The following is an 18047-nucleotide window of genomic DNA, read 5'->3' on the forward strand; positions in this document are numbered from 1 at the left end:
AGATGGTTGATAGGTATTCCAGTTTGGTGTTCAGATAGGAACTTATAATATCAGAAATCAAATAATACTTTGCTGCTATTTATTATCCCTTTGGTGTAGACGCGATACATTACAACATAGAATAAATAACATTTGGATGAAGTTTCAAGCAGTTTATTGCCTTTCTTGGGTTCTCAACTGCCAGCAGGGGTTCAGAAGTAAAGCACATACTTTGCAAGCAGACGTTCCAGGATCAACCTCTGGCAATCCAGTTAAAAGGTTCAAGTAGCAGGTGCTAAGAAGACCTTTCCTTGCTGAGTTCCTGGAGATCCACTGTCAGTCATAGGCAGTATTGAGCTAGAAGGGCTTAATGTAATGGTGCTTCATATGTTTAGTTTAATTATTAATCTGCTCTGATAATTTATTTAACACTGCCTGTCAATTTCCTTTAGCTTGAGTCCCTTCTACAGTTATGGCTCACATTAAGCCTGAATTCTGGGACCACTGGGACTAAAGACAACTGCAGTGATATTTTCTTGTACAATGCCAATCGGACACCTGTCATTCCTTTAAATCAAGGTGAGCTCTCATCAGTACTTGTATGCTTCTGCACAAAGTTTCAGCTGGGATTTTAAAATATAGAGGTATTCTTTGTTAAAGTCAGTAGTAAATTTTTTCTTGTATTAAGAGGCATATAGATTAGTTCAGTGCTAAATTACATGATATTGAATCTACCTTATGTGTAAATATATCAATGTTGCAGAGGGATTAGCTAAAAGGAGAGCACAGAGGGGTTATATGGGAGAAGGGATGGCAAAACCCTTGGAATAAGATTTCTACTGGACTGGTTGAAGGGAACTGCTGTGAAACCACAACCTCACTTCCCAGTTCTGGGTGCTGACCACAGCCACTCCAGCAATCAGACAGACTGGACACATTCCACTTATTGGTGAGACTGAAAGCTCTCCCTTTTCCAAAGGCCAGGCTTTCCAATCTTGGGTTCATTTCTGAGGTGTACCCACATACAAAACGTGAATTCTAAGCCCAGCTTAGTAAAATATAAGTTTATTAATTAAGGAGTGTCTCCAAAAACATGAGGCACTTATACTCAGGCAACAGGCATTAAAACAAGAAATCCTTACTGTTGCTAAATATTAAAACTGCCTATCTAAAACATAAGAGCTAACTACCTAAGCATCTCTAAGCAGTTTCCGTTATTGCATATCTCACTCATCCATCACAAAGTGAGTTATCTTTCTGGTACCTGGTCAATTCAGAATAAGGACATGCTAAGGATAACAAAACAACACATTCAGTTTCTCTCTTGCATACTTGCATCATTATCATGAACACGGAGTGAACAGAGAAGCCATCATTTTAGGCCTCAGTGAATCACCCAGCAACTCAGGAACCAATCAGGGCTAAGCCATTAATTGGCATTACAGTTGTGTGAAAACTAGGGAGTTAAGCACAGAGCTTTCTGAAAACACTCTCTTCAAGGTCAAATCTCTAGGGAATTTAGAGATTTCCACAGGTGTTCCCAATCAGCTCAGACAAACACGTTCCTGTGCTAAGCCACAAACCTTACAACACTTATAACCTAAACTAAAATTCAGCCATTTTCTTTCAAAGATCTAGTCTCAGGTTAGCAACTTCTATACACCCTCCCATGCAGAAGGAGCGTGGAGACAACTGTCTTACCTGTCTGTGCCTAAACTGCAACAGGATATTAGCATCAAAAGAAGTTGCAATCATAACAGCTTCTAAAACATAGAGGTAGCATAGTTCAGCTGCAACAGTCATATAAAACACAGGATTACATAAAAGCAATTCAAAAGCTCAGAATACAGATCAGAATTACAAACAGCATACATAACCTCAATCAGAATCATTGTGATGCCTTGAGAGGGAGTCTGCTAAGATGTGATCCCTCCCTTTAATATGGGTAACATCAAATGACAGATCATGTAAAGACAGCCCGCCTCAGTATTCTGGAGTTAGTATCTATTATTCTTTTCTGTGAATGAATGTGAGAGGGCTATGGTCTGTTTCAAGGTAAAAGTGAGTACATCTTAGTTAAGTTTTGAATTTGTTTAAACCCCAAACAACTCCCAAAGCTTCTTGCTCTCTGGGGAGCAATTTATGACTCTGATACACCAGTGGATGAAGACAACCATCTTGATCTTTCTGCAACAGCATAACACCGAGGCCAAAGTGACTAGCATCCGTATGTACGATGAAGAGTCAAGTGTAGTCAGGTGGTTTAAGAATTGAGGCTTGAGCAAGTTTTTCTTTAAGAGACTCAGAGGCCCTCTGGCACTCAGTTGACCAAGGCATATTGACAGACACACTCGTTTTGCACAGATCTGTGAGAGATGCTTCCAAATTACTATAATTTGGAATAAACCTTCTATAAAATCCACATGCCCCAAGAAAACTAAGAACTTGTTTGTTTGTCACTGGGGTAGGCCAATTGACAATTGTGTCAACCTTTGCAACATAAGGAGAAATCTTCCCTCCTCTGATCTGATGGCCTAAATATACAATTTGCAACTTGATGCTTTGAAGGCTTGATGGTCAGCCCTGCTTCTTGAATTCTTAATTGTAACATAATCCTCGAGTGTTGTAAATGTTCTTGCCAACTGGAACTAATCAAAGTAATATGTTGGTATGACACAGCACAGTCCACACCTTGGAGCACATGGTTCATTAATCTTTAGAACACCTTGCTGGCTGAGTTGATGCCAAATGGAAGGGTTAAAACAAAACTGCCCCATGATGCAGGAAAAAGATGTTCCGTGTCTAGCTCTTTCAGTTAATGGTAGTTGCAAATACCCACTGGTAAGTAGGGACGTGCACAGGAAAAAAATTCAGCTGTTTTGGTTCAATAATATTGAACTGGAAAAAACATTCGGTATTCCCCAGATACCAAATGCATTCTCCAGTTTAGTTCAGCAATAGAAAGCAAATTCGGTAAATATTTGGCCATTGTCTCCAATAGGAAATATGATTTGGGGCTATCTGGGGACCTGAGGGGGGCATTTTTGGATTAAATTTTACCAAATTTGCTGGGGACATACTCCAAACTGTCCTCTAATTACCCCCCCCCCCAAGTTTCATGAAGATTGGACCCACTCCATTTGTTTCTATTTTGAGAAAAAACTCCAAGGTGACTCCCACTGCAGAAACACATGGACCAAGGCTGACATGGCCAGAGGCACACTCCCAAATACAACCTCCACACTAGACTATCCAACAGAAACAAACTGAAGCCCCCCCCCCAAACCAAACACCTGCTAAGCAGGCTGACCAGTCACTATTGTTCTCAATGATGAGAACTTTTACAAGTTCTTTCCTGGAGGCGTATATGCACAGGGCAAGGATGCCACAGCCAGGGCACACTCCCAAATGCAAGCTTATCCCTGGGGAAGCCCAACAGAACCATACTGACAGCTTCCCCCCTAACCCCAGCGCCCCCTGACAAGGTTGACCAGCCACTCCCCATGATTCCCTATGAAGTCCCAACACCACACCAGAGAATCACCCAAACCAAAATGAAGCAAAGTACAGTCTTGCAACTAGAAGCAAACTGAAGGAAGGGAATGAAACCTCCTCCCCCACCCCCCAACCAAACTGAGGCAAGGGGAACAACTTTCCACCAGAGAATCACCCAAACCAGACTGAAGCAAAGAGGGACAGTCGTGCAACCAGAAGTACAATCAAGCAAGGGAATGGAACCCCACCCAACAACAAAACTGAACCTAGGGAATGGACCTACCCAGAACCTAACTGAAACAAGGGGAACATCTTCGCACACAAAACTGATGCAAAGGGACCTAATAGAGAATCATATCCATTCCACCTAAACCAAACTGCAGAAAAGGACGCTCTTGCAGTTGAGCCCAAAAGAACCAGTGTCATTCACAGCAGCCAGGCGCTGGGTTCATCCAGTGAGGAAACACCACAAAACAGAACCAAGCAGTACCCAGCTGCAAGCACAAAACAATGGCATTTGCTGAGCACAGCTGCAAAAGATGGATCCCATGCCCCCCTAGCGGCCATCTGGCTGAAACTGTCTGTGAGACACTTCGGAAACCCAGTTAATTCTCTGTACAGTAGCAGCCTTCATCATCAGCCACTGTTCCTTCTTCCCACCCCTGCAATGAGGACAGTGCAGTTAGTTAACAGTAGAACAACTTTTTCAGTTCCATATATGCCAAATAATACAGTTTTACATGCTAAGTTACAAATTGCATCAGTTTTGGAAGGGGAAGGGGCATTTCCTTTCCTCAGTTTACTTCCAGTTATAAGACTGTACAGTTACAAATTAACTCATCCCTGCAGTCAGGAAACTGAACAGTAGAACAACATAATAGAAAAACATAACATCAGCTATACCATCCCTCCCACCTCTGCAGTGAGGAAAGTTAAGTTAATATTACAACAACATAACAGTACATTATATGGTTCACAATCCCTCCCATCCCTACAGTGAGTAAAGTTCAGTTTAGTTAATATTAGCATCATTTGGGTGTTTCTCTGGGTTTCCTGTGTGACACATGGTATGGGACATTCTCTCCTTTCCTTAACATCTCTCTCTGACTCTTCCCATCCCAGTGGCAAGACTACAGTGTTTTTGGGGCCTCTGTTCTAAATTACTTGCAAATTTTGTGCTAACATGGACTGCAGGTTTTGCAGTGTGGGGAAGAAGGCAAATTTCAGTCTGCATTTGTTGTGCCAACTGAATGAACTATCCTTCTCTTGCTGATTTTCTACCTAACTTTTACGTCATGGGAAGAGTGTTTTCCCTCAGCTCATAGACTCCCAGAGGATGCAGGCCACAAGGAAGGTTCACCTCATTCACTCGGGAAGTCCAGAGTTGAAAAACTGAAGAGTCACATGTTGACCTTCAGGAAGACCAACTGTTTTAAAATCTGCTTACCTTGTTTAAAAGCTTGCTTTTTGCTGAGCCCACTTGTGTGGGGAGGGCGGACTATAAATTGAAGAAAAATTAAATTGTGTCTCTGGACCTGGAGAAGGACACAGAAATCTCTTTTTAATTGCCCTGTTTAATTTTGTGGTGGCACTGCATTAGCAAGCAGCTGAATTCATCTTCAGCTGTTCCTGAACCCAAATCTACAGGAAAGACTATAACAAGAAGCCTACTTCTAATGTGCCTGACCCAGCTCCAAGGGAGCCAGAGGTGGGCAGGGAAATCCTACGTAAGTGCACTAATGGGCGGCCTATTTATCTATAGAATTTTACTAGAACCTGAACTCTTTCTTCCTAATTCCTACACAAAACAATTTAGTTTTAGCTAGTTTATAACAAGACCCACAACTAGCCTACTTTAAAAACACTTTTTAAAACTTTGTAACACTTCGAAAAGGAAACCCAAAGTACACAACCCAAATACCACTAGGTAAAAGTGAACCCCTACAAACACCCCCCCACCAGTGAACAAATATCTACAGAGAACAAGCCAGATCTCTATGCCAACAGAAGTCAGAAACACCAACTAGTAAAGAAACAGCAGCCAACAACGGGGGAAGACAGCCCCCTCTCCCAAAGAACAAGGAAAAATTAACACAGAGCACAAGAACAGGGGAAAACACAATGCCCCCCTCCAAAAAATTTTTGAATAAGGAACTATAAAACAGCAAAAGAAGCACCCCCCACAAAGAACAACAAAATAACAATCAGTAAAAGTCAAACCAATTAAAGCACCTCACTCACAGAAAAGACCAACCAAAGCACCCCACACACAGCAAAAAAAAATTCAGCAAGAAAACCAAATTACAAAAAGAACAAGCAGCAAATATTAAACAAAAAATTAATTAAAAAAAACCAGTAGAGATGTGCAATAGGCAAGCCTCCAATTTAACTCCTTGCAGCAGTTTTAAAAAGGTACTCTCCTTTTTGAGAATCCCATTAGCCAGAGAAGGAGAGCTGCTGCAAGGATTGGCCACTCATACTCCCCCTCCCTTCTCTGTTCCCCCTTCTGCCTCTGACTCACTCCAACTCCTTCCTCCCCCTTCCCATCAGGTTAAAAAAGGCAAGAAGCAAGAAACATTGCTGCCACGTATCCCACAGTTTACCAGATTTTACCAAATAAATTTGGTAAACTTCAATTCAATGTTGCCAGATTGATTCAGCAATACTGGATTTAATTTGGTAATACTGAATTGGGTAAAATTTGGTAATTTTTACAGAATCCCGAAGCCAAATTGCACATCTCTACTGGTAAGATCAAAGGTGGTGATGTACTTGGCATGTGCCAATCTTTCCAAAATCTTCTCAGTATTAGGTGAGGGGTATTGATTGGTCTTACACAGGTTGTTTAACTGTATAAAGTCCACACGTAAACGATACTGGAGGAGGGGGGCGGTCATCCTCATGTAGCTTTTTCTTGGGAACAAATAACAAGGTTGCTGCTCCACTCAGATATACAAGGTTTAATGATGCCCATTTGCAACATCTTGTCAATCTCCTGTCTCACTATCCCACACATCAGATCTTGGATTGGATAGGGATTAGATTTAATGGATGGATGATCTCCAGTATCTAAATCATGATTGATCAAGTTGGTCCTCCCAAGACAATTAGTATACAATGCAGCAAAATCTTACAAAACATCCTTCTTTCCCTCTGTATTGTTAGTTAATGTAGATAATAATAATAAAAAAATCTTACAAAACATCCATTAACTATTCATGCTGTTGGTTAGTTAAGGTTTCAATATACATTTGAGCTAGCTTATCTGGATGTTCAGTATCTGTTAGCAAATCAGGAATATCAGTCATCTTCTGGCCAGGCCTCAGTTGACATCTGTTGCACCTCACGAGTAACAAATTTCTTTAGGTGGTTGCTGTTAGCAAACGAGGCCTCTTTCAGGGTCTCTAATTTTATAATTGCTCTCTCTTCAGCTTTAAACGACCCGGTCCAGTGCAGGTCTAACTTCTCGATACTCTTAAGACTTAGCAACAAGGCTAGATCTCCTTCTTGCAATGCTCTTGGCCTTGCAGTCTTATCAAAATAAACCTTTTCCTTTTGTCTGGCATTAGTCAGAGCCTCATGAGCTATCTGACATGCTCTTTGTAAGGTTTAGTGCACATTAGCAAGATAATACATCACAGGCTGAGGGATTTTAGGATTCCTGATTCCCTTCCAACTTGCTTTTAACCATTTCAGGATGCCAGGCAACTTTCTGCCAAACACAGGCTCATTAGGTGACAGACCTCCAAGAGAGGGGTGAATGGCTTCCCAGTAAGCACTAACCAAGAAGAGCAAAGCATCCCAATCTCTGTGATGTTCCATGCAAAAGGCTTTCATCATCCTAGATCAAGTCCCTCCCCACTTCTCATGGGGAGGGACTTTAACTAGGAAGTCCCACTTCCATGAGACTAGGGATGATGAGCTGTACTAAGTCTCTGAGTTACCCATGCTATTTCATGAAGCTTCTGCATTAGTGTACGCACAAATGATGTTCCTCTGTCACTCACAGTGAATTGTGGAAAACCATAAGTGAAGAATTCTAAAAATGCTCTGGCAACATTTGTTGCAGTTACGCTTCTTGGGGGAATAGCTGCAGTAAAGCAGGTTGCTTTGTCAATGATCACCAACTCAAATCTCTTCCCAGACTTGATAGGAGTGAAGGGTCCTTGGATATCTATTTGAATCTCAGAGACCAGTGTTTGAGCTATAGGAACTTTTTACAGTGGCACTCTAATATTGTTGGAGGCATATCCAACCTTTTGGCAGGTAACACAGATGGTAATATAATTCTTTACATCTTTGGAAATCCAAGGCCAGTAGAATACTGAACTGATCTTAGCAAGAGTTCTCTTGAGCCCTAAATGTCCAGATAAAGGCACATCATGACTTCTCACCTGAACATCTCAGGAACCATTTGCTTTTCCAGATGTAAAACAGAACCTCTCCTTTTAGGAACACATTCTCTGTATAAAAAATTATTGTCCCAGTATATTTTGCTCTCTCCAGATTTATTCAGCAAAGGATTAACTTCCTTTGCTGCTTCTCTGCATTCTTGCAAAGTCGAGCAGGTTCTCAACTGCTGTTTGTAACTCACAAGATCAAGTTTCACCAGCAGCTCACTTTGACCATCGACAGAAAAGGGGTGTGCATCCAAGTCATGGCTTGACTTCTCCCCCCTGCGCTGTCTACTCTCCCCTTTCTTTTTTGACTGCTCAGAAGGGAAGTGTCAGCATGGCGAGGAGGAGCTGCATTTCAGAAGTTTTCACTTGGCTTCTTATTCTCACTTGCAGCTCTTGGGATTCAGCCTTCTCCTTAACTATTTTGTATTTAACGTCCCTGCCCAAAAGAAATGGAGGATCACAGCCTTTGTGAACTAAAAGTGGGATTGTATTAATCCAATCTCCCATTGTGACTTTGGCAAAAGTAATAAGCTGTTTGTCGTTGTTCTTCTATGCAGTCCCACATTGGGACTGCGCACATGCAGGCCAGCCACAGAGAGATTTTTCTATCTTAAAATCTGTTAAGGGGGGCGCTCACCTGTACTGTGCAGGCGCAGTAGTGTTCCCACCAAAAGGCAGTTGCTAGGGTGCATGTCCCCAGATTCCCTCAGTTCTTTTTTCACCGCCGTAGAGAGAAGTTCTTCCTAGCTCTTCTCCCTTACCACGGTTTCTTCACTCATGTATCTCTCAATCTCATGTTTCAAGAATCATTTAAAGAAAGAAAAATGTTCACAAGGTGAAATAAAAATGCTTCACACTGATGAGTGTGATCTTTTATCTGCTGCCCACAACGTATTGGCTGTACGAGAGAACGTTCCCTCAGGCTCATTTACCCGGCAATAAAGCCATCTGCCACCAATTGGATTCATGCCAAAACGCCTGACGTGACGGAGCTTCTTGGCCTAAAACAGCATTATGAAACAAAGTTTCCTCAGGCTCGTTTAACTGGCAATAAAGTTATCTGCTGCAATGGAGCCACCAGCCCAATCTAAACCACAGCCATTGGTTCCAAGGGGCCAGGTCTTTGGATCTGAACAAACATTAACCATCTGTTTTGACTTTTTCTGTTGGATTCCCATTCAATGACGAGCAATACCCTTTCTGGTTGCTCACCCGAACGCAGGAAATGTCACTTACTGGAGCCAACCGTCCGGATCACCTCCAAACTGCCTATTAAAAGGCAAAAAGCAAACTTAATGAACAAAAACAGTCGGCTTCTGGTACTTGGAGTAGTAGCCACTTACTGGTCCAAGCTCTGCCTATTATTATACAGGAGGAGGTTATTAATCCACCTCAAATTCCTCTACTACCTCACACTGCACCTTTCCATGGAGATGAGGAGGATTACAGTTCATTAGATGGCTTTTGCTGTTTCTAGCTAACCACAGAACCAGCAGTTGTTCTACAATAACCTAGAGGCCTCCCCGAGACATGGTCCATGAACAACTGCCCTCTGTCTTCTAGCCCCACAGGCAGAAGCCTCCTCACCGGACCTGCTTTCAGGTGCGCCTAGGTCTGCAGTTCCAATGCCGGCAACTGTAAATAGCTGGCAGGACCTTATAAATGATACAATCTGCCCCCACATTATCACAGCTACAGGGGTCTTAACTGGTTCTGATTTCATTGGCTGCAAGTTGTTCATTAGCACCCATCCCACTGGTTTCAGCACCACAGCCAGTTTCAACCTCTTTGGTTCCAACAACTGGGAGCTTCATCTGTCCCAACTCATTGGTTCCGATCCCAATCTTCTGCCATTTTGGATTCAAATGATGATGAGGATTTGATCTCACATTCCAATGCTATGTGTGAGCTAGCCTCAGCACCTCCACCAAGGAGCCTATAGGTGATATTATGTCTTTTTCCCCAAACGAAGAGTATTGTTTATTCTTGGTACAGATAAAATGTGTGGCCAGGGCACTGGAGTTGGGTGTTTCAAATTTCTACTGCAAAGCCCGAAAGTGAGGTGTTTTAGCAGGCTTGTATTTTGAATCCTGCTTTCATAGCTACCCCACCAATGAATGAATTCTTTATTACAGCACTTAGCCAGTACATTTACCATAAAAATGTTAGTGCACATTTTACTAGCTACCCCACCAGTGGAGGACTTATTAGACATTGTTCACACCACAGGGGTGGGGACTCCATCCTCCAATCCTGCTATTTCTCTAAAGTTTGAAAAATGTTACAAGCCCAAGCAGCAGGTTTTTGCCCCTCTCTCTTTAACTGCTCTCACCCTTTTTTCTTTGGTGGCCAAGGGTGTGCAAGCCCGATATCTTCATGGCTTCTTATTGGCCCCAGCTGACAGAGAGGGCAGATAACTGGATGTACTGGCTACAAAATTTACTCACCAGCAGATCTCAATTTTAAAATAACAACCTTTCAAGCCATCAGGAGCTCCTACAATTTACTTTCTCTGGGTGACACCCTCCATTTATATGTGAGTTCTCCCTGATAAATAGCAGAGTCCTTGTGTGGGTTCTTCAAAGGGAGGTTACTAAATTAGTCAAATAACAAGTGATGGGGAAATCATGAAGCGGATCGCTCAGCCAGAACCTTGGGTTCTGCTATTCTTACCAGGCATCGCACCTGGTTGCATTCAGCATCTCTTCTTCAGTATAAAAGGAGCAAGAACGAGGATTTTTTTTTCCTTCAAAGGCATATTGTTGTTTTGGGGAAAGCTGACAACTCCTTGAGCCCAATTAAGTAAGGTTGCCAGACCAGAAAGTCTCTTGGTTCCTTTGCCTCTTCTCAGTCACAACAACCAAGGTCCTTGAACTTACTGGCTTCATCCCAGAAGGTATTCCTACCATCAACCTTCTTGTCAAAAGCCCTATCTGCCAGCTTAACGCCATACTATCAGGAGGGTGTCAAGGCCAAAAGCAATACTAACCCAGCTGCATTCTTGCAAGCATGCACCTCAGGGGCATGATGCTGAGTCAAACACTCCTGTGTTCTTTCTGGACAGATTGTAGCTCTTTGTTTTTCTATGGGATTCTGTCACTAATGGCTCTTGAGTACTTACTATAGTTAGACAAGGTTATTACTTATATTTTCTGAGTAACCACCATTGTCTGTGCTCCTCTGGTGCAGAATCCTGTTCTGCTCTCAAGGAGGCTATTAATGGTTTGTTGGCTGAGGGAGCCATCTGCAGTTTCTCTAATGATTCCCTTGGTGTTCCTGGTAGAAAAGAAAGGCTGAGGTTTTCAGGCCCACCTTAACCTTAATAAGTTTAGTAAAGTTTTTTGCAGTGCATACTTCTGCATCTCTATACACCCTGATCACAGGAGCTCTCGTCATTTTATATGTAGAGGTGAATATTTCAATGCACAAGTACCTCCTTTTAGCTTGGCTTCTGCGCCTTGTGTATTTACCAAGTGTAGAGTAGTAGTAGTTGCACCCCTCCTATCCAAGGGCTGCTTTGGGTGCCCCTTCTTGGATGATTGGTTTCTGTTAGTGGAATCTGCACCACTATTTGATTATCATACTCATATTTGTTTCAACAAAAGGTTTGCATTAACTGTACTTTTCCCAATGCTGCTTCTGAAGCAGAATTTTCCTTACACAAGTTGGATGTGGTAAGGTCTTTAGTGTTTCACTTAGACATAACAAAGGGTTTTTACAAATACAGAACCTTTTTTAAGCGTTACTTTGGACTTCGTAAGAGTTTGCTGGCATCCTCTCCAACTTTACCTAGATGGATAGTGGTAGCTATTAAACTGCTACAGGAAGGCAAAGTCCCCTTGCCCTATGGTGATCAGAATGCATTTGACTAGGGCACAAGCCTCATCCACAGCACAATGAGTCCCTCTTCGAGACATCTGTTAGGCTCCCACATTGTCCTAAGCTGACACCTTTGTTAAGCCCTACTCTATCGACAAAAATGCCAGAGGGGAGTCAGCAGTGGAAACAGCTGTCCTCTATTCCTTGTTTGGCAGATCCCCTCACACCCTCCTCCATTGAGGAGTAGCTCACTATAATCCCAATGTGGGACTGCACAGAAGAACAACAATGAAAACAGGGTTGCACTTACGTGTAACTGTTGTTCATCAAGTATTTTCTGTGCAGGCTCTAACGGCCTGAAGAAGAACAATTGGTTGAAACGAGTAAAAGCGAGAAATACCGGTGCAGCTCATCGCCGTGATTATAACTCTTGCCGTGGACATTCTTTTCGGCTGCTAACACTGTCAAACTGCCGTGATTATAACTCTTGCCGTGGACATTCTTTTTGGCTGCTAACACTGTCAAACTTGGACACTTTGCCTAGGATTATGCCATGTATATAGCTAATAGTGAATTCACCCCATAACAGCAGAACTTACACTGAATGGAAACTTTATATTGAATGTTCAATTGGTAGTATAACAGTTCACTGTTTGGGCTTTATCATATTGTAAATTTGGGACTGTATGATATAGTTTTTGATTCTGCACTGCATAAAACGCATGTTGTTGTGACTTCCTTGAGCCTGTGTGCTCTTTGGTTTTGGTTGGAACGTGTTGGGAAGTTGTTCCCTTCTGTTGGTTAAATGATAATCTCCAACTGTAGCTTCAAAAAGACCAAAAACAAAGCAACATCCTCTCCTGCTTTTAACTCAGAGAATTTTAGATTACACACACTATCTTCTTGGTTTTGCATAAATTGTTTGTGCATTAATGTCATTTGCTGTCTATTCTGTCCAAGCAGATGAGTCATTAAGGCACACAATTGTTGCACAGGATCCTGACCTGCTGGAACAGCTTGCAGAGCTTGCTGGTCCCTTAAGCCGTGTTAGCAGCAGTGGTCTCTTGCACAGCTGGTTGTGAATTTCCAAATGTGTTGATTCCAACAGTTGATGATGGAACAATATTTCAAGACGGTAACTGAACATGTGGAGAATACACAGAGTCTCCTTGTCAGATTAGTAATCCATATTGCCACAAACTTGTCTCTGTTTCCAAATGCAACACTCTTCTCCTGAGAGCAGATTCATTGTAATCCAATGGGCTTGTACTGAAACCCCATAAATTTTCCTCAACATAGGAATGCAACCTTGAGGGAAAGTTGGTGTGCAACTCATCTTGTGGCCAGCCAACTGGATGGGTCAAGTCCATATCATAAACAGAGAGATATGGAAGAGAAGCCAGTGAAGCATCTCTACCTTGACTCATCTTGCTAGCAAAACAACAAACTTTTTTGCCTGTTAAGCTTTATCACAGAACACAGCTCATCATAGTACAAACTTCCAGAATATCCCAACTCTGCCACCATGCAGGAAGCCACAACCCCACCTCCCAGTTCTGAGCTCTGACCACAGCCACTACAGCAAGCAGAGAGGAAGGATGCATTCCAGTTATTTATGAGACAGAGAGCTTTTCCTTTTTCAAAGGCCATGCTTTCTGATCTCCAGTTCATTGTACCCACGCACAAAACATAAATTCCAGACTTTAGCCTAATAAAAGATAAATTTATTAATTAAGGAGTATCTCCACAAAACATGAAGCATTCTATTAAGGCAAAAAGCAATAAAACAAGAAATCCTTACTGTTGCTAAATACTAAAAATTGTCTATATAAAACTTAAAAGCTAGCTACCAAAGTATTTCTGAGGGGTTTCCATTGTTGCATATCTCACCCATCTGTCACACAGTGATCCATCCCTCTTGGTCAATTCAGCATAAAGACATGATAAGGATAATAAAATAACATTCAGCTTTCAGCTTCCGTCTCTCTGATCTAGTGAGTGAACTGAGAAGCCATCTTTTCAGACCTCAGTGAATCACCTGCCAATACAGGAACCAATCAAGGCCTAGCTGTTAATTGGCATTACAGCTGAGTGAAAAACTAGACAGTTAGACATAGAGCTCTCTGAGAACAAGCTCTTCAAAGTCGAATCTCTAGAGAACTTAGAGATCATTCTGCAGGTGTTCCCAGTCAACTCAGGCAAACACATTCCTTTGCTAGGCCTTACAACCTGAACCTAAGTTCAGCCATTTTCTTTGAAGGCCTAGTCTCAGGCTAGTAAATTCCATATAGGAACTATAACAGAAATGCCCAATACTTTGTCTTGCTGTTCTTTACACAGAGGCCATATGGCTGCATTGGCTTGCATTCATCTCAGGGATCTTTAGAATAAGAAGCAGGCATTGATAATATTTGCAGATAACGTGACATACTAGGTTCTGTTTATGTACACTTCCTGTATACTTCCTATCATGTGATCTGTCATGGATGGGGTAAGTGTCTGCATATGACAGCCGTGCATGCAAATATCTATTCACTGTCCGTCTTCTGTGCAGCCCCACATGGGACTGCGCCTGCGCAGGCCTGCCGACCGGATTTTTCTTTTCTAGCAAACGTCCACTAGGGGGCGCACGTCCAATCCAATGCGCATGCGCAGCCGTTTCCCGCCCGAGCGACATTGGGCGACGTCGCCCCCTTTCCCCTCAGTTTCTTCTTTGCCGCCGACCAGTAAAGACCTAGCTAGTCCACTGTGAGGAAACTTTTTTCTGTGTGAGGAGAATGTCGGAGAAGTCGCTGTTCTACCTGCTCCACAAAGATGACGAGAACGGACGGTCACTCCGTTTGCCTCGAGTGCCTGGGCGAGGGGCACATCGTCGGAAAATGTGAGCACTGCCAACGGTTCACCCCGAAGGCTAGGGCTGAGAGGGCGAATAGGCTGAATGCTCTGCTGTGGAGAAGGGCGATGCGGGCGTCGGGGGCCCCTGGTACCCCGGGGGGGCCGCCACCGGCTGGTGGGACGACTGAAGCCCCTACTGAGATGGGATCTGTCCAAAGGGCCGCCTCCACTTCGTGTTCCCGCTTGCCGGATCGCCGACAAGCCCAGCACCCGACCCCGGATCCGAAGGAGGCTGCGAGTTCCGCGTCGGGCCGCAAGCACTCAACTCCGAAGTCGGATCCGACTCGGAAGCGGCACCGTTCCAGGTCCCCGTCGAGGTCGGAACCGACCGCCACACCGGCTCCGAAGGTGCCGAGGACTTCATCGGATCCGAACATCCCGGCTGGGTCAGTTCCCAAGCCGTCGGATCCGACTTCGACTCCGACGTCATCGGCTCCGAAGCCCACTGAATCGGCTCGCACCGGCCTTGTTCCGAAGACGGGCTCTCGATCGGATCCGAAGGTATCGGATCCGTTGCCCATATCGCCGGCTCCGATTGACCGGAACCGAAGCTCCGATCCGACTTCAGCCGCCAAGGGCGAAAAGAAGTCGAAGAAAAAATCAAAGCACAGGCAGTCGACATCGGTCCAAACGGATGAGGTCCTCTGGGAGAAGCCCTCGACCCCGTCACCGCACTTGTCACCTCCGTTGCACTGCTCCACTGATGACGATGGTGACCTGCCCGACGCTCCACCTCGGGTTGCCCAGACGTGGCATGCCGGTGACTATATGGACAGGGAGGACCGGCCTTATCACCTTCCTCGGAGTGGCTATGACAGAGAGGGCTCCCTGTATGCCAGCTCTCCATCGTTTGGCAGGGAGTATTGGGGTGACACTCGGAGTGAGTTCTCCCACTATGGTTCTCCCAGGCGCGTCTCACCTTACCAACGTGCAGAGCCTTATCAGTGCCCGAGTCCCAGCCCTCCTTCTGACCCGTCACCAGATGACATCATCATTGGGACTGGTCGTGTGTCACCCTCTGAGGACTACCGGCTCTATTCTGAGCAGATGGTCAGAATGGCCCGTTCTCTCGACATCGAGATATCGGCTGTAGATCCTAAGCCAAAGGACAAAATTCTACAATATGTCCAGTCTGGGAACCCTCCAACTATTGCTTTCCCATTCACCGAAGGCTTGGTGGAAATCATTCACGACATCTGTGAGAAACCGGCCTCTGTGTACCCGACATCCCGCAAGCTGGAGGCCCTGTACAAGACGCGGGATGACGTTTGTGCATACCTCTTTGCACATCCACCTCCTTCTTCCCTCATTACAGAGGAAATGCAGACCCGTCAACGCCAGGGTTCTTATGCTGTGCCCATTGACAAGGAGAGCAGGAAGCTGGATTTGTTGGGAAAGAAATTATACTCCTCTGCTGCCCTGACGCTGAAGATCTCCAACTATTCAGCCATCATGGGGGCGTATCAAATATTCCTCTGGAACCGTATGGCGGCCTTTATGGAGAAGCTCCCTGCAGACCAGAGGGTATTGGCAAAGGTGGTTCTTGATGAAGCCTTGCGCCTGTCACGACAACAAATAAATGCTGGTCGCGACACAGTTGACACCTCTGCGAGAGCGTTAGCTTCCTCCATCGTCCTCTGCAGACACTCGTGGCTCCGCACGACTGCTCTGCCCGTCGAGACGCGAAACAAGGTGGAAAATCTGCCCTTTGAGGGTCAATCCCTGTTTTCGTCTAAAACGGATGACTACCTGTCGCAGAAGCGCAAAGATCGGATGACAGCCCGTTCCTACAGCATTCTCCCGACCAGGCCATCCACCGAGAATCGGTTCCAGTATCGCCCTTCACAGGGCTATCGTGGACGGCAACAGCGATACCAGCCGTATCCACGTTATGGGTCCTACAGGCAATTCCAGCCGCCTGCAAGTTCCTTTCAGCGCCGGAGGCCTAGCTACCGCCCTCGTCGCGGTCCACAAGCCCACGATGCCAAAGAGTCAGCAACACAGCCAAAGCAGTTCTGACTAGAATTCGAACAGTCTGTCGTGTTTGGGAACAGATTGGTTCAGTTTGCCTCTGCATGGGCAGAAATTACATCCGATAGTTGGGTTCTTAAAATCGTTAATGTTGGATATAAAATTCAGTTTGATGTTTACCCAGTGTTGTCTCTTCCTGACCACTCATTACAATCCTCTTCTGATAACTTACAGGCTGAGGTTATAGCGCTACTGGAGAAGGGGGCTGTGAAGGAGGTGCTCCCTCAGAACCCCCTCTTAGGTTTTTACTCCAGGATGTTCCTGGTAGACAAAACGGATGGAGGGGTACGACCCATCTTAGACCTACGGGAACTGAATAAATTCGTTCTTGTCAAGCGGTTCAGGATGCTTACCTTGAACACAGTCCTCCAGTTAATGCCTGAGGACATGTGGTTCGCTGTCCTGGACCTCAAGGATGCATATTTCCATATTGCCATCCATCCTGATCATAGGAAGTACCTTAGGTTTCTATGTAACAATAAAGCCTACCATTACCAGGTGCTTCCCTTTGGTCTCTCAACAGCCCCACGAGTTTTTTCTAAATGTCTGGCTGTGGTAGTGGCTTATTTGAGGGAACGGGGTTGTACCGTCTACCCCTACTTTGACGATTGGCTTCTAGCAGCACCCTCTCCTGATGCACTCCTGGCCCAGATTCATACGGTGATGCTCACCTGCTCCCGATTAGGGCTTTTGGTTAACTTACAAAAGTCTAACCTTACCCCGTCCAGGAGAATACTGTTTATCGGTATGGAATTGGATGGTGGCGTAAACAGAGGTTTTCTACCCAGGGAGCGTGCTTTAAAGATTGGCAGGATGGTGAACCTTTTTTCTAAGTGCAGGTTCCAATCCGTAACAGCGATCCAGAGGCTACTGGGCCTCATGGCCTCTTCTACAGCTGTCACCCCTATGGCCCGGTTGCACATGCGACCTCTCCAGCTGTGGTTCCTATCGGTTCATGATTTTGAACACGAGTCCCAGAATAAACGATATTCCATCCCCAGAGGGATTAACCGGGCCTTACGATGGTGGCTTGATGAGGCTAACCTTCTTGGGGGTATTGCTTTTGGGTCCATCCAAACCGAGATCACAATCTCGACTGATGCCTCCACGGTAGGATGGGGAGCCCAGTGTGGTGCCCTGAGGGCACATGGGGTTTGGTCAGAGCAGGAAAGGAAAGATCATATTAACCTGCTAGAATTGAGAGCGGTCCGTTATGCCCTTATCGCGTTCGCAGACACGCTGCAGCAGAAAGCAGTTCAGGTGCTCACAGACAATTGCACCACGATGTTCTACCTGAACAAACAAGGGGGCACTACATCCAAGGCCCTCTGCGACGAGGCCGTTCGGATCTGGAACTGGGCCATGGACAGAGGCGTGTTCATTCAGGCGGTCCATATTCCTGGCACCACCAATGTCGTCGCGGAAAAG

The 18047-nt window shown here is 44.8% G+C and overlaps 1 protein-coding gene across 2 annotated transcripts in view; it reads left to right on the forward strand.

Annotated features, from left to right (window-relative positions):
* The window catches only part of BIRC6 (baculoviral IAP repeat containing 6), a 330219-nt gene that overhangs the window by 145726 nt on the left and 166446 nt on the right, over positions 1-18047 (forward strand). For both annotated transcript variants that reach the window (XM_054976787.1, XM_054976793.1), the window contains exon 42: positions 432-558. In XM_054976787.1, the coding sequence (XP_054832762.1) occupies positions 432-558 (127 nt within the window). The remainder of the gene's footprint in view (positions 1-431; positions 559-18047) is intronic.

The sequence above is a fragment of the Eublepharis macularius genome, chromosome 1 (genome assembly GCF_028583425.1).
Source record: "Eublepharis macularius isolate TG4126 chromosome 1, MPM_Emac_v1.0, whole genome shotgun sequence".
In the NCBI taxonomy this organism is placed as follows: domain Eukaryota; kingdom Metazoa; phylum Chordata; class Lepidosauria; order Squamata; family Eublepharidae; genus Eublepharis; species Eublepharis macularius.